At 47.9% G+C, this 12,500-nt stretch overlaps 1 protein-coding gene across 1 annotated transcript in view; it reads left to right on the forward strand.

Annotated features, from left to right (window-relative positions):
* Window positions 1–8,775, forward strand: part of LOC119596756 — an 11,003-nt gene extending 2,228 nt beyond the window's left edge. The window contains exons 2-4 of the mRNA XM_037946081.1: window positions 943–995; window positions 2,403–2,591; window positions 5,673–8,775. Of these exons, the coding sequence (XP_037802009.1) occupies window positions 943–995; window positions 2,403–2,591; window positions 5,673–7,761 (2,331 nt within the window). The 3' untranslated portion in view covers window positions 7,762–8,775. The remainder of the gene's footprint in view (window positions 1–942; window positions 996–2,402; window positions 2,592–5,672) is intronic.
* Window positions 8,776–12,500: the final 3,725 nt, after the last annotated feature.

Raw genomic sequence — 12,500 nt, forward strand, 5'->3', positions numbered from 1 at the left:
CTGCAGGCGACCATTGCAGGCCATCATTACTGGGCATAGTGTGAATGAAAAAATAACAACAGCAAAAAGAAACTAACGAAATTAATCTTTGTAATAATGGGTTTCGAAGAGGGAGACAAATTGGTCTAAATACGTTTAACTGTTATTTGTAAGGAGATACAGAGGGGCTCCAGAAGACAAATGACTGTCGGCTGAACTGTTATAGAAATATATATGTATTTTTAGTGATGAACAAGTCCGGTATGTTTTGGCTTAATTAAATGTGTGTGTGTGTGTGTGTGTGTGTGTGTGTGTGTGTGTGTGTGTGTGTGTGTGTGTGTGTGTGTGTGTGTGTGTGTGTGTGTGTGTGTGTGTGTGTGTGTGTGTGTGGTTGTGTGTGTGTGTGTGTGTGTGTGTGTGTGTGTGTGTTTGTTGTGTGTGTGTGTGTGTGGGTGGTGTGTGTGTGTGTGGTGTGTGTGTGGTGTGTGTGTGTGTGTGTGTTGTGTTGTGTGTGTGTGTGGTGTGTGTGTGTGTGTGTGTGTGTGTGTGTGTTGTGGTGTGTGTGGGTGTGTGGTGTGTTGTTGTGTGTGGTGGTGTGTGGTGGTGGGTGTGTGGGGTGTGTGTGTGGTGAGAGAGAGAGAAGAGAGAGGAGAGAGAGAGAGAGAGAGAGAGAGAGAGAGAGAGAGAGAGAGAGAGAGAGAGAGAGAGAAAGAGTTAGAGAGAGAGAGAGCACGACAGAGCGAGAGAAAAATATTTCACTTTTCACACCGTTGAAAAAAAAGGAAAAAAATGTCAACCTTCTCTCCTCACCCTATTTTGCACCTCCCCCTCCCATATCCCTCCTCCTCCTACCCACCCCACCCCCACCTCACAACCCCCTCACCTCATGAAAGAACTTAAGGTGCCTAACACGACGGAACTTCACTTTAGGAGAATCTCGCCTTATATATCCAAACGCCCTAGGGCTTTACTCGAATGCCAAGTAGCGGGAATATGACCCTTATAAAACCGGGGCCGTAAGGTGAGAGTGGCTGTCTCATGATGTAATTACGCTAACGACTCGACAACCCTATGTTTGGAGGCAATTAACTCATTGTTATGGATGGGAGATGAATATTGTATACGCTCTAGACTTGGACTTCGACTCTCTCCCGTCTCTCCCGCGCCAAGTTTGAATATTCATCTGTTATTGGATACGTTATAGATATCTCTCTGCTCAGTGCCGCAAGTTAGGATTCATTTATTTTTATTGGCGTTATTTATTTATTTATCTATTTTCATTCTAGTTCTTCTTAAGCTTTGAATCGGTTGATGTTTTATTAAAACTTTTATTATTTTTATATGTGTCGTTTTATATTCTGTTTATACTATGATACATCAACGAACATGGCATATGACCAGTTTCCATTATGAGAGAGAGAGAGAGAGAGAGAGAGAGAGAGAGGGAGAGGGAGAGGGAGAGGGAGAGGGAGAGGGAGAGAGGAGAGGGAAGAGAGGAGAGAGAGAGAGAGAGAGAGAGAGGAGAGAGAGAGGAGAGAGAATGAGAGAGAAAGAGAGAGAGAGAGAGAGAAGAGATAGATTGAGAGAGAGAGAGAGAGAGAGAGAGAGAGAAAGTGAGAAAGAGAGAAAGTGAGAGAGAGAGAAAGTGAGAGAGAGAGAAAGGAAGAGAAAGAAGAGATAGAGAGAGAGAGAGAGAGAGAGAGAGAGAGAGAGAGAGAGAGAGAGAGAGAGAGAGAGAGTAGAGATACAGAAAGATAAAGAGAGAAAGAGAGAAAAGCAGACATAAAAGAAACGAATAATAAAGATAATAGAAAAAAAATCATCATAATTAACACCAAACAACAAACAACAATAACACCACCAACAGCAAAAACAAGAAAAAGAAGAAAAAACGAAATAAAAAAAACAGATTTAACCTCACTGTGTTATTCGCACCCGTGTGAATGTGCGAATAGAGAAAAACGCGACCATATTCATAATTTCCGCCAACTTCGGGTACTTTCAGAATCGTTCTTTTAGGTTTTGAAATTTTCTTATTTTTTCATTATCATGATTATTATTGGTGTTATTATCATCATCCTATTATTGTTATCATTATTAGTTTGTGCAGATAAATGTCTTATAAAAGCCTTTGTGTCAGATTTCGGAATAGAAAACTGGTTAAAGAGAAACGAAAAGAAAAGAAAAGAAAAAAAAAATCTATCAAGATGATCGCTAGCTAACCTCAATCGGCGCCGAAATTAATTAATTTATTTCCAGAAGGAATTCCAATAAACGGTCACTGTAATTCCTTATAGAAACAGTCATTATATTCGCCCTAAAGAACGACCATTAATTTGGCCTTAAAGAACGACCTTTATTTTCACCTTAAAGAACGACCATTATTTTCGCCTTAAAGAACAACCACTAATTTGGCCTTAAAGAACGACCATTGCTTCCGCCTTCAAGAACGACCCTTCATTTCGATCGCGAAGGCTAGCGCGCGAGCCTCAGGGGACCCTCTGGCGCGAAGACCAAGATGGCGTCTCCCGTCATCGCGCGAGCTTTACACACGTCGTGCAAATGGATCCCTGGCCTTATGACGTCCTGCTTATATGGCCCTCCAATATAGAGTGATTAATAATAAACAGCCTCTGGCCCTCTCACTCCTCCGCGAAAGAAGGATTAATACAATCCCATCCCGTGGCGGGACGTAAGGCTCATCCGCACGTGTGAAGGGGGCGAGCCATCGACCTTATCGGCTGAGAGGCGGTTGGACTGACCTATCAGGGGAAGCCACTGATATTACGTTACCTTAAATAGGAATATTCACTGTTATCAGCTGTGCCGTATTTGGGACGTTGAAACTCCTTCACTGTGTGTGGCGGAGACACATAGGGAACGGAGGGGTGAGGGGAGGGAGGAGGGGGGAGGGGAAGGAGGGATGAGGGAAGGGAAGGGATGATGGGAGGGAAGGAGGGAGGGAGGGGTGAGGAGGGAAGGGAGGATGGGAGGGAAGGAGGGAGGGAGGGGTGAGGAGGGAAGGGAGGATGGGAGAGAAGGACCAGGGGGAGGGAGGGGGGAGGGGGAAGAGAAGGACCAGGGGGAGGGAGGGGGAAGGGGGAGGAGGAGGGGCGAGACCGTGTGTTGTTATACAATTTATGTTGCAAATATAGTTGTACGACTTCATGAGGCTGGTTCAAAAAAGGGAGAGAGAGAGGAAAGGAGGGAGAATGTGATTTGGGCAGGGAGGGAGGGAGGGAGGGAGGGAGGGAGGGGAGAGGAACTAGGAGAGAGGGAGGGAGGGGAGAGGAGGGAAGGGAGGATAGAGAGAGGGAGGGGAGGGAGGGGAGGAGGTGGGGTAGGAGAGGGGAAGGAGAGACTGGGATTTAATTATTTTTGTACATATTATGCAGAGAAAGCAAATAGCTTCTGACAAAGGAGAGAGAGAGAGAGAGAGAGATAGAGATAGAGAGAGAGAGAGAGAGAGAGAGAGAGAGAGAGAGAGAGAGAGAGAGAGAGAGAGAGAGAGAGAGAGAGAGAGAGAAACAGATACAAGGGCAGCGACAAAACAAACAAACAAACAAACAAAAAAACACACACAAACAAACAAACACAAGCAAACCAACAGAACCTCCACCTCCTTCCCCCCGCCCCCTTACCCACCCCCACCCCCAAAAAAAAAAGAAAAAAAAAGGCATAATCACCATCTCCAACCTCCGGCCGCTTGCCCCGTGTTGTAAGTCGCGCCCTCCCGAAAAACCCTGACGCAGACTGCAGATGCCCAAGTAAGCGGTTCACTCGCATTCTCGGTTTTGGGCTCCTGGCCGAAAACTCGTTCCCGGGAGATGAAAGTCGTGCCTTGGTCGTTCTGGGAGGGGTGGGGGGTGGGAAGGGGGTGTAGGAGGAGGAGGGGAATAGGGAATAGGGGGAGGAGGACGAAGGGGGAATAGAGGGGGAGGGAGGGAAGAAGGGGGGGAGAAATCTGTCCTCGTTACAGACATGAACGAAGGAAATTGTCCCGCATTATCTTTCTTATATAGAGACCTGGGTTTGTGTGTGTGCGTGGACGGGGGGGGGGGGGAGGGGAAGGGGGAATGGGGGAAGGGAGGGGAAAGAGGGGAAGGAGAAGACGTGCGTTTGTATGTGTGTGTATGTATGTTCATGGGAGAGGCGTAAGTTTTTTTTGTGTGTGTGTGTGTATGTGTGTTTGTGTGTGTGTGTGTGTGTGTGTGTGTGTGAGAGAGAGAGAGAGAGAGAGAGGAGAGAGAGAGAGAGAGAGAGAGAGAGAGAGAGAGAGAGGAGAGAGAGAGGGAGAGAGAGAGAGAGAGAGAGAGAGAGAGAGAGAGAGAGAGAGAGAGAGAGAGAGAGAGAGAGAGAGAGAGAGAGAGAGAGAGAGAGAGAGAGTAAAAGAGAAAGATAACAAGAGAAAGAGGGCGAAAGAGAGCGAGGAAGAGAGAAAGAGAGCGGAAGCGAGAGAAAGAGAAAGGAAAAGAAAAAGGGATTGGGAAACGGAAAGGAAAAGACAGAAAGAGAAAGAGACATCCACTATGAGAGAGAGAGAGAGAGAGAGAGAGAGAGAGAGAGAGAGAGAGAGAGAGAGAGAGAGAGAGAGAGAGAGAGGGAGAGAGAGAGAGAGAGAGAGAGAGAGAGAGAGAGAGAGAGAAGAGAGAGAGAGAGAGAGAGAGAGAGAGAGAGAGAGAGAGAGAGACAGACAGACAGACAGACAGACAGACAGACAGGCAGATAGACGCGAATACAGAGAGCCAAGGAGAAGACATTCCCACACACAAACACGTGATCTGTCTTCACTCTCATACCGTCTCATACACGTAAACATTTATATATCTCGCGTGCTCGTGTCACAAAGATTGTATCGCCGGCACTGTATAACCGGTTCTTCTGCCTCGTTCCAAAAGGGGCTTGTGTGTCATACATAAAGTTTCATGGACGCGAAATACACGGCACGAATTAGCAAGATATTCATCCGGTTATTTTTTTTTTCCGGGAGGCGGAGGGCGGGGAGGGGGGGGGGGATTAAGGATTAATGAAGTTGGGATTTAATTAGGAACACAGGGATGGGGGCAGGGGTGGGGGGGGAGGGGGGGAATTGAATGTGACCGGAAATGCTGATTGGGATGATGATTAAGGAGGAGGGGGAGGGGAGGGGAGGGGAGGAGAGGGGAGGGGAGGGGAGAGGAGGGGAGGGGAGGGGAGGGGAAGGGAAGGGGAAGGGAAGGGGAGGAGGAGGAGGAGGAGGAGGAGGAGGAGGAGGAGGAGGAGGAGGAGGAGGAGGAGGAGGAGGAGGAGGAGGAGGAAGAGGAGGAGGGGAGGGGAGGGGAAGAGGAGGAGGAGCAGCTACTGTCACTGCTATGTTTACAGCATTTATAGCAACAAGGCATCAGTATGAACTAGATCAACTTCTAATATTAGTATTACTACTGCTGATGCTGATAATGATGTTAATGTTAATGCCAGTGATAATGTTAGCGTCTGACAATGGTAATGATTCTAATGGAAACGATAGGATACCTACTGTAATCATGATAAGAAAACGGAAGGTACGAATATGAGAAAAACGATAAATGATTTGCAAATGCAACATCAGCCTCACCGCGGCTGTTGCATCCCTGCCGGTAGTTTAGGCCTTTCCTTGTTGATTCTCTCGCTCCTCGCCCTTTGCTTCCCGAGACTGACGCTTTTTCCCTCCGCAGGGGCCGCCGGCGGCAGCGACTGTTCAAGCTGAAGTTCCACCACCAGGCGCTCCCGCCGGAGTACCTGGATCACTACGAGGCCAGCCTCCGTCAGGAGCAGCGCGCCGCGGCCGCCGCCTCCGCCAACTCCTCGCCCGCCTGCACGCCCACCACGGCCCGCCACCCGCGCGAGGCCCTGGGCCCCGAGACCGGCCCTGCGAGGGATGCGCCCGAGGGGGGGTTGCAGGGGGGCGTGCCCCGGCCCGGGCGCGGCGGGCGCGGGCGCGGACGTGCGCAGCGCAACTCCAGGCCGATCACCATCCACGAGGCGGGTGCGGGAGCCACGGAGGCGCTGCTCAGAGACCTGCTGACGCGGCCGCACCTGCAGCAGGCGGCGCTGCAGCACGTGGCCTTGGCCCGCGCCCAGTCCGTGCCCTCCATCATGATGGCCAGCCAGCCAGGGGCGCGCAGCCCGCCCAGCCCCGGGGCGACGCAGGAGGAGCAGCTGCCGTACATGGGCGAGATGCTGTTGGACGCGCGGCCGCGGCGGGGCAGGAAGCCCAAGAAGGCCGACATCACGCACCTCATCTCCAAGAACTATGGCATACATGGCGCTGGCATGGGCGTCGCCGGGGCCATGCATGAGCAAGTGGCCATGCAACACCCGGACTATTCTCTGCACCATTTGCAGCAGCAGTTAGAGCAGCAGCAGCAGCAGCAGCAGGAGGAGGAGGCGGCCCGCCGCTACAGCCCTATGGAGCAGGAGTCCCTGGCGCGGTCCCGCAGCTACAGCCTGCTGCAGTCCGCGCTGGCTGCCGCCGAGGCGCAGGACCAGAGCGAACCGCTCAACCTGTGCGTGCGCGACCGCCCCTTCAAGTGCGAGCCCGAGCAGGCGCAGGCGCGCGGTCAGGTCGACCTTCCCCGGATCAAGCTGGAGCCGCCCTCCGTCATCGAGGAGGAGGAGGCCTCGCGGGGCGGCGAGGTGGCCTCCCCCGACGGCGTGGCGTGGGCGGCGGGCGGGCGGCTGGGCGTGCCCGCGCACTGGCTGCACGACTACCGCCTCAAGACGGAGGACGGCCTCAGCTCCGGCCAGTCCACGCCGTCGCTGTGCTCGCAGTCGTCGCACCTGCCGTCGCTGTCGCCGCCCGCCTTCCCGCACATGTCGCCGCCGCCGCCCCTCGCCTCGCCCCGCATGCGCCTCTCGCCGCACCTGATGGCGTGCCCGCAGTCGCCGCACTCGCCGTCGCCCGTCCCGCCCGCGTCGCCGCTGCCGCCCGGACACCACCACCGCCACGTGCACGCGCTCCTCAAGGAGTCGCTGCAGCAGCGCCTGGAGGAGGCCGCCCGAGAGAGACTCTCACCGCAGGAGACCCTGCTGAAGGAGCGGGGGCGCGGCGGCAGCGCCCGCGGCGCCGGCGGGGGAGCGCGCAGGAAGCGCTCGGCGCTGTTCATCCCGCCGGCCGACCCGAGCACCGAGGTGAGCATCTGCAAGTTCAAGTTCACGGGCGGCCCCAACCCCATCCTGGAGGAGAAGAAGATGGTGAGCGTGGACGCGGGCGGGACGCTGCGCTACTTCAGCGGCGGCGAGCGCGGCGTGGCCAGGGACTCGCGGGCGGCGGCGGCGCACGTCAAGCTCTCGGGAAAGCTGCTCGACAACATCACAAAGTGCGAGACGGACGTCAAGAAGATCCGGCTGGAGAGCGACACGGAGGACACGTGCAGTCTGTCGGGGCTGGGCAGCGCCACCACCTCGCCCGTGGGCACGCTGGAGCGGGGGATGCAGCCGCCCATGCTGGCGCCGCCCATGGAGGACTCGCCCAAGAGGAAGCGCCGCTCCAAGAAGTCGTCGGTGCGCGAGAAGCTGGAGCAGACGCTGCGCGAGCGCGGCCTCCTCATCCAGACGCAGCAGGTGGAGTCGGCCGAGGGCGCCACCTACTGCAAGTTCCGTCAGCTGCGCAAGTTCACCCGCTACCTCTTCCGCAGCTGGAAGGACTATCTCCCCGGCCAGCTGCAGGAGGGGGGAGTTCCGCTGGACGGCTACAACGACCCTCGTCACCCCGCCTTCCCCCACCACCTGGCTCGCGGCCCCCCCACCCCCGACCACCGCTGACCTCCCCCGCGCCCCTGACCCGACCCTCTCGCGCGGGCGGCGCTCCGCCACCTCAGCCTACCTGGGCATTTACACTTCTCTCATAAGACGGGCTGCTTGTGGGTGGTGGCTGCAGACCCCTCCTCCTCCTCCTCGTTTTCCTTCTCCTCTTCCTCCTTCTCCTCCTCCCTCTCCTCCTCCTCTCGACCCCAGGTTGTGACGCACAAAGTACAAGATCCTCTACTCATTAGCCAGAGAGCACAGGCTGCTCGCCCTCTCTCCGCCGACCCAGACGTGAACACCGAAGCATGATGAGAAAAAGGGGCATGTGGACTCTCGCGAAGTCGCAAAGCAATGAAATCTCCCCCTGAAATCTGAAAGCTTCAGGTCTGATTTCCTCCCTCGTGAACGGGTGAAGAGTGACCCCTTTTATCCCCCTCCTCCTCCTCCTCCCTCCTTCCTCTTTCCTCTTCCCTCTTTATACGCTCGCCACCAAGAGTGAATCGGGATGAACTTTTAAGTTATGCCAAGAGGGAAAATAATGAATTAATTATTCTCCTATCTCCCTTTTTTCCCATTCCCCCTCTATCATCCATTCGTTTTCTATATAATGCCTTTTACCCTGAATGGAATGTCTTTCCCTCTTCCCTCTTTTTTCGCATTTTTCCCCTCACACACACCTTCTCATCACTCCTCTTTTCGGGGAAAATATGTCCTTTTTTCGTGGTCCAAAGAGGTTGTTCTGTGAACGGGAACCTCACACCTTGATGAGGAGATGAGGACTTCCATGTATAAAAAAATAGTTTGACATAGTTACTCTGTACATACAAGTTTAATATCACCGATAAGTGTCAAGTCTCCCCCCGCTCAGCCAAGAGCACCGACGAGTGTTTATCTCGTGACACTTTTTGCCCCGTTTTCCGTCCCCTCCCTCCTCTCCCTCCCTAACTCACTAGGATCTCTCCTTCGTCAGACAAACACAACTGCGTCTCTCTCTCTCTCTCTCTCTCTCTCTCTCTCTCTCTCTCTCTCTCTCTCTCTCTCTCTCTCTCTCTCTCTCTCTCTCTCTCTCTCTCTCTCTCTCTCTCTCTCTCTCTCTCTCTCTCTCTCTCTCTCTTCTCTCTCTCTCTCTCTCTCTCTCTCTCTCTCTCTCTCTCTCACATTACGTATCTCTCCTCTTCCCCCTTCATCTTCTTTCCTTCGCCTTTTCTATCCCTAACGTGATGTTATTCCCCCTTTCAACAACCTCTCCCCTCCCCCATCAAGTCTGCCCTTGGGTATTTCTCAGAAAATGAAAAACGCTTCGGATAAGAAAAAAAAACAATTTTTATTGAGCAACTGGAATCTTATAAGAAGAGAGAGATTCAACATCTTGTGAAGAGGAGAGTTACCGACTGTTTGAAGACCTTACTACAGTCTTAAAAAAACAAACAAACGAAAACAACTAGTAATTTGACGTCTGTTGAAGAATATCATCAAATATTACCTTGTGAAATCAGTTAAACAGTGTCTTCAATATTGTTACATATGCAATAGGACAATTATCAAAGTTTGAAAACAAACAAAATACCAGCAAGGAAATTTGTTTCTTTTCCAATCTTCTATAGTTTCCCCGCAAACTAAATTTTCTGTCATGCGTTTAACGAGAGAAATGTGCTTTACAAGGGGTGACTACTCAAAATAAAGCGGTGGACGTTTTACAATCTGGAGATACTCAAGTGGTGGCAAAGTAACATCACGTTCGTTAAGTGTTTGTGTCTTTCATAACCTCATCTGGAGAAGCGAATAAACAACTAATGCTCTTGAAGAAAAGAAAATAAGGTCCGAAATGAACCCTTCTTTGGGAAATTTAATAGAAATCTAAGAAATGTAAACAGAAACACACATATTTATATATATATTTTTCCCTGTATGCATATTCAAAGCTTTAAATCTATTGGCATTATCACATGAACTTTGAGGCTTAAAATTATTACATTTTTGTCATTGGTTAACCTGCAGTATTCTGGAATAATTGCAGAGATGCGAGAATTGGGTGATATTCTGGGCCGTAATTTTGTATAAAAAAAATAAAAAAAAGATTTCGTATAATAACTTCTCAGGTACAAATGTTGTGCCATGGTCAGTTATTTTGACCCTTTATGTAGACATATCATTAATCCATGTATTTTATTTCCTTTCCATTTCTGATACGAGACAAAAAAACAAAAAACGAAAAAAAAGCAACAACAACAACAAGACGGAATGGTATAAACAAAAAAAGGAATAGAAAAATAACAACTAAAAAAAATAATAATAATACTGTAACGTAGTGATGTGTTCCCATAAAGGTTAAGATTATTCGGCCTCGACACAAACTGACAAATTACAGTAATTATTACAGCAATAGATCTGCCAAGTTTGTGATATAAAGCAACTGGTTGGTCGTTCCTGATTGCCGTCGATCCACGCTTGACCCGGTGTTCAACTTTGTTCCATGTGCTGTTCATGTTCATATGCTGGGTCGTTCGTGATGTTCATGATAATCGACCGTTATTATAACTATATTTGTTCAATTCCCCCGTGTGAACTCTTGGATTTTTATCTCTCTGTGATTCCTATGTGTGCCGTTTTTTTATTATCATTATCTTACTGCCATAGTTGAAGTGTTCTCTACCAGTGTGTTGATCACACATTATGTTAGGCAATTTTGTGTTCTTGTTGTAGCAATAAATTGACATCATATATATATATATATATATATATATATATATATATATATATATATATATATTATATATATATATATATATATATATATATATATATATATATATATAGTCACTACTGGTGCCTTCCGGAATATCGTCAAAACGAACGATTAGATGATATTCCCAGCAATCACTATAAACGTTTGGAAAGTGCGACATGTGTAAGAGAATTGAGTGAATAAATAACAACTGAGCATCGGGTTCACGCGGGTCGACTGTTGATTGTACCATTTGATTCCCTGTCCTGCCTGGATGTTATTTTTTTTGTTACTTCACCAACCAGAAATTGTGTATATTATGATTTTTTTATGTATATTTATGCTCCATAATGCCTGTATAAATCGATATATGACTAATATATTTAGCAAAACCAGATTAATACACGATACTGTTCGCGAGTATAAAAAATGAATGATCTAGAAATTTTTGTTATTCTAAATGCGTTGAAAGAATTCATGTTTACAAAAATTAACAATTCAGATGATTGAACAAAAGATGATGATAAACTGGTGTATGAGAGAGAGAGAGAGAGAGAGAGAGAGAGAGAGAGAGAGAGAGAGAGAGAGAGAGAGAGAGAGAGAGAGAGAGAGAGAGAGAGAGAGAGAGAGGAGGAGAGAGAGAGAGAGACAGAGAGAGAGAGAGAGAGAGAGAGAGAGAGAGAGAGAGAGAGAGAGAGAAAGACCCTGAGTGACGGAAGGAAGACTATGAAAGATATCGAATAAATCTCTCAAACGATTCAGAACAACAAAAAGAATAAAACAACAAAAAACAACAACAAAACGTAGATATACCAACAGAAGGTAAAAGAAAAGAAAAATGAGATTTTTTTATTTATTTTTTATTCTATTTGATTATTTTTTTTTATTAGCATTGACATTCTTTGTTGCTAAGTAGATTATTGTGCAATATATTTCCTCTCGGGTTATCGAAAAAAATGCACAAATGTAAATTGTGATTATTTAAATTATGAGAGGGAATTGATGTAAATCACTTATGTATTTATATTTCTTTTCTTGGATTATTTATTTATTTATTTATTTATTATTATTATTTTTAGATCAGTCACCCCGCTTACCTCCTCTCCTCCCCCCCCCCCCCAAAAAAAAAGAGAGTTAAGAGTAACATGATATTACATTTCATTTGACAAAGTGTTTGTGTTTTCATTTAAAGCATTTTCACCCTCTTATTTCTTAACCACACGGAACACCTTTAAAAACTGCAAAGAAACACATTCCGTCAACCACAACACGAATCGTATCAGAAATAAAAAGAACGTAAGAATATACAAGAATATACATATATAATGAAAATTCCTTCCAACCCCCTTAGATCCCTTTGCCCCGCCCATTTTCCCCTTCGGCCACGCCCCCCTTACTGGTGAAGAGGGTGTTGTGGCCCTCCCCCCCCCCCTTAACCCTTTCAACCCAAGAGCCTCCGGACCCGATTTTGGTTGATTCTTTTCGTTGTTCGTAGAGTCTATTTTTTTTCTTTTTTTTTGGTTAGGCTGTTATTGTTCTTTTGTTTCTGGATTTTTTTTGTAGGTTCCCCTTCCCCCCTTCCTCCTTTTTTCAGTACTGGTCTTTGTTTTTTTTGTATTTATGATTTGCAGAATAGTAATACAATTGTGAAATTTGGGGAAATAAGATTGAATTTCACTAATGAACGTTCACTGGCTGATATATCTACGTCTTACAGAAAAAAAAAAAAGATTCCGCACAACTATACATATTTAAATTTGACAAATAAACATGAAACTAAATCAACAAAGAGACCAACTTTAGAAAAAAACAAAAAACAAAAACAAAATTTCTAGATCACAAAATTCTACTGAAGGAAAAACAACAAACTCGCGAAATCAATTAAGTCTAGCGCGCGGTGGCAGCTCTAGTCTAGTTGTTAGGGAAGAATGAGCTTTACGATAGGATAGTTTAAGGGCGAGTTTGTGGATTGTTAACCTGATACACCATCTCTGTTAACTCAGTGATTCCCGATTCCCGTTTTCTGTTCTCG

The sequence above is a fragment of the Penaeus monodon genome, chromosome 38 (assembly GCF_015228065.2).
Source record: "Penaeus monodon isolate SGIC_2016 chromosome 38, NSTDA_Pmon_1, whole genome shotgun sequence".
NCBI lineage: Eukaryota > Metazoa > Arthropoda > Malacostraca > Decapoda > Penaeidae > Penaeus > Penaeus monodon.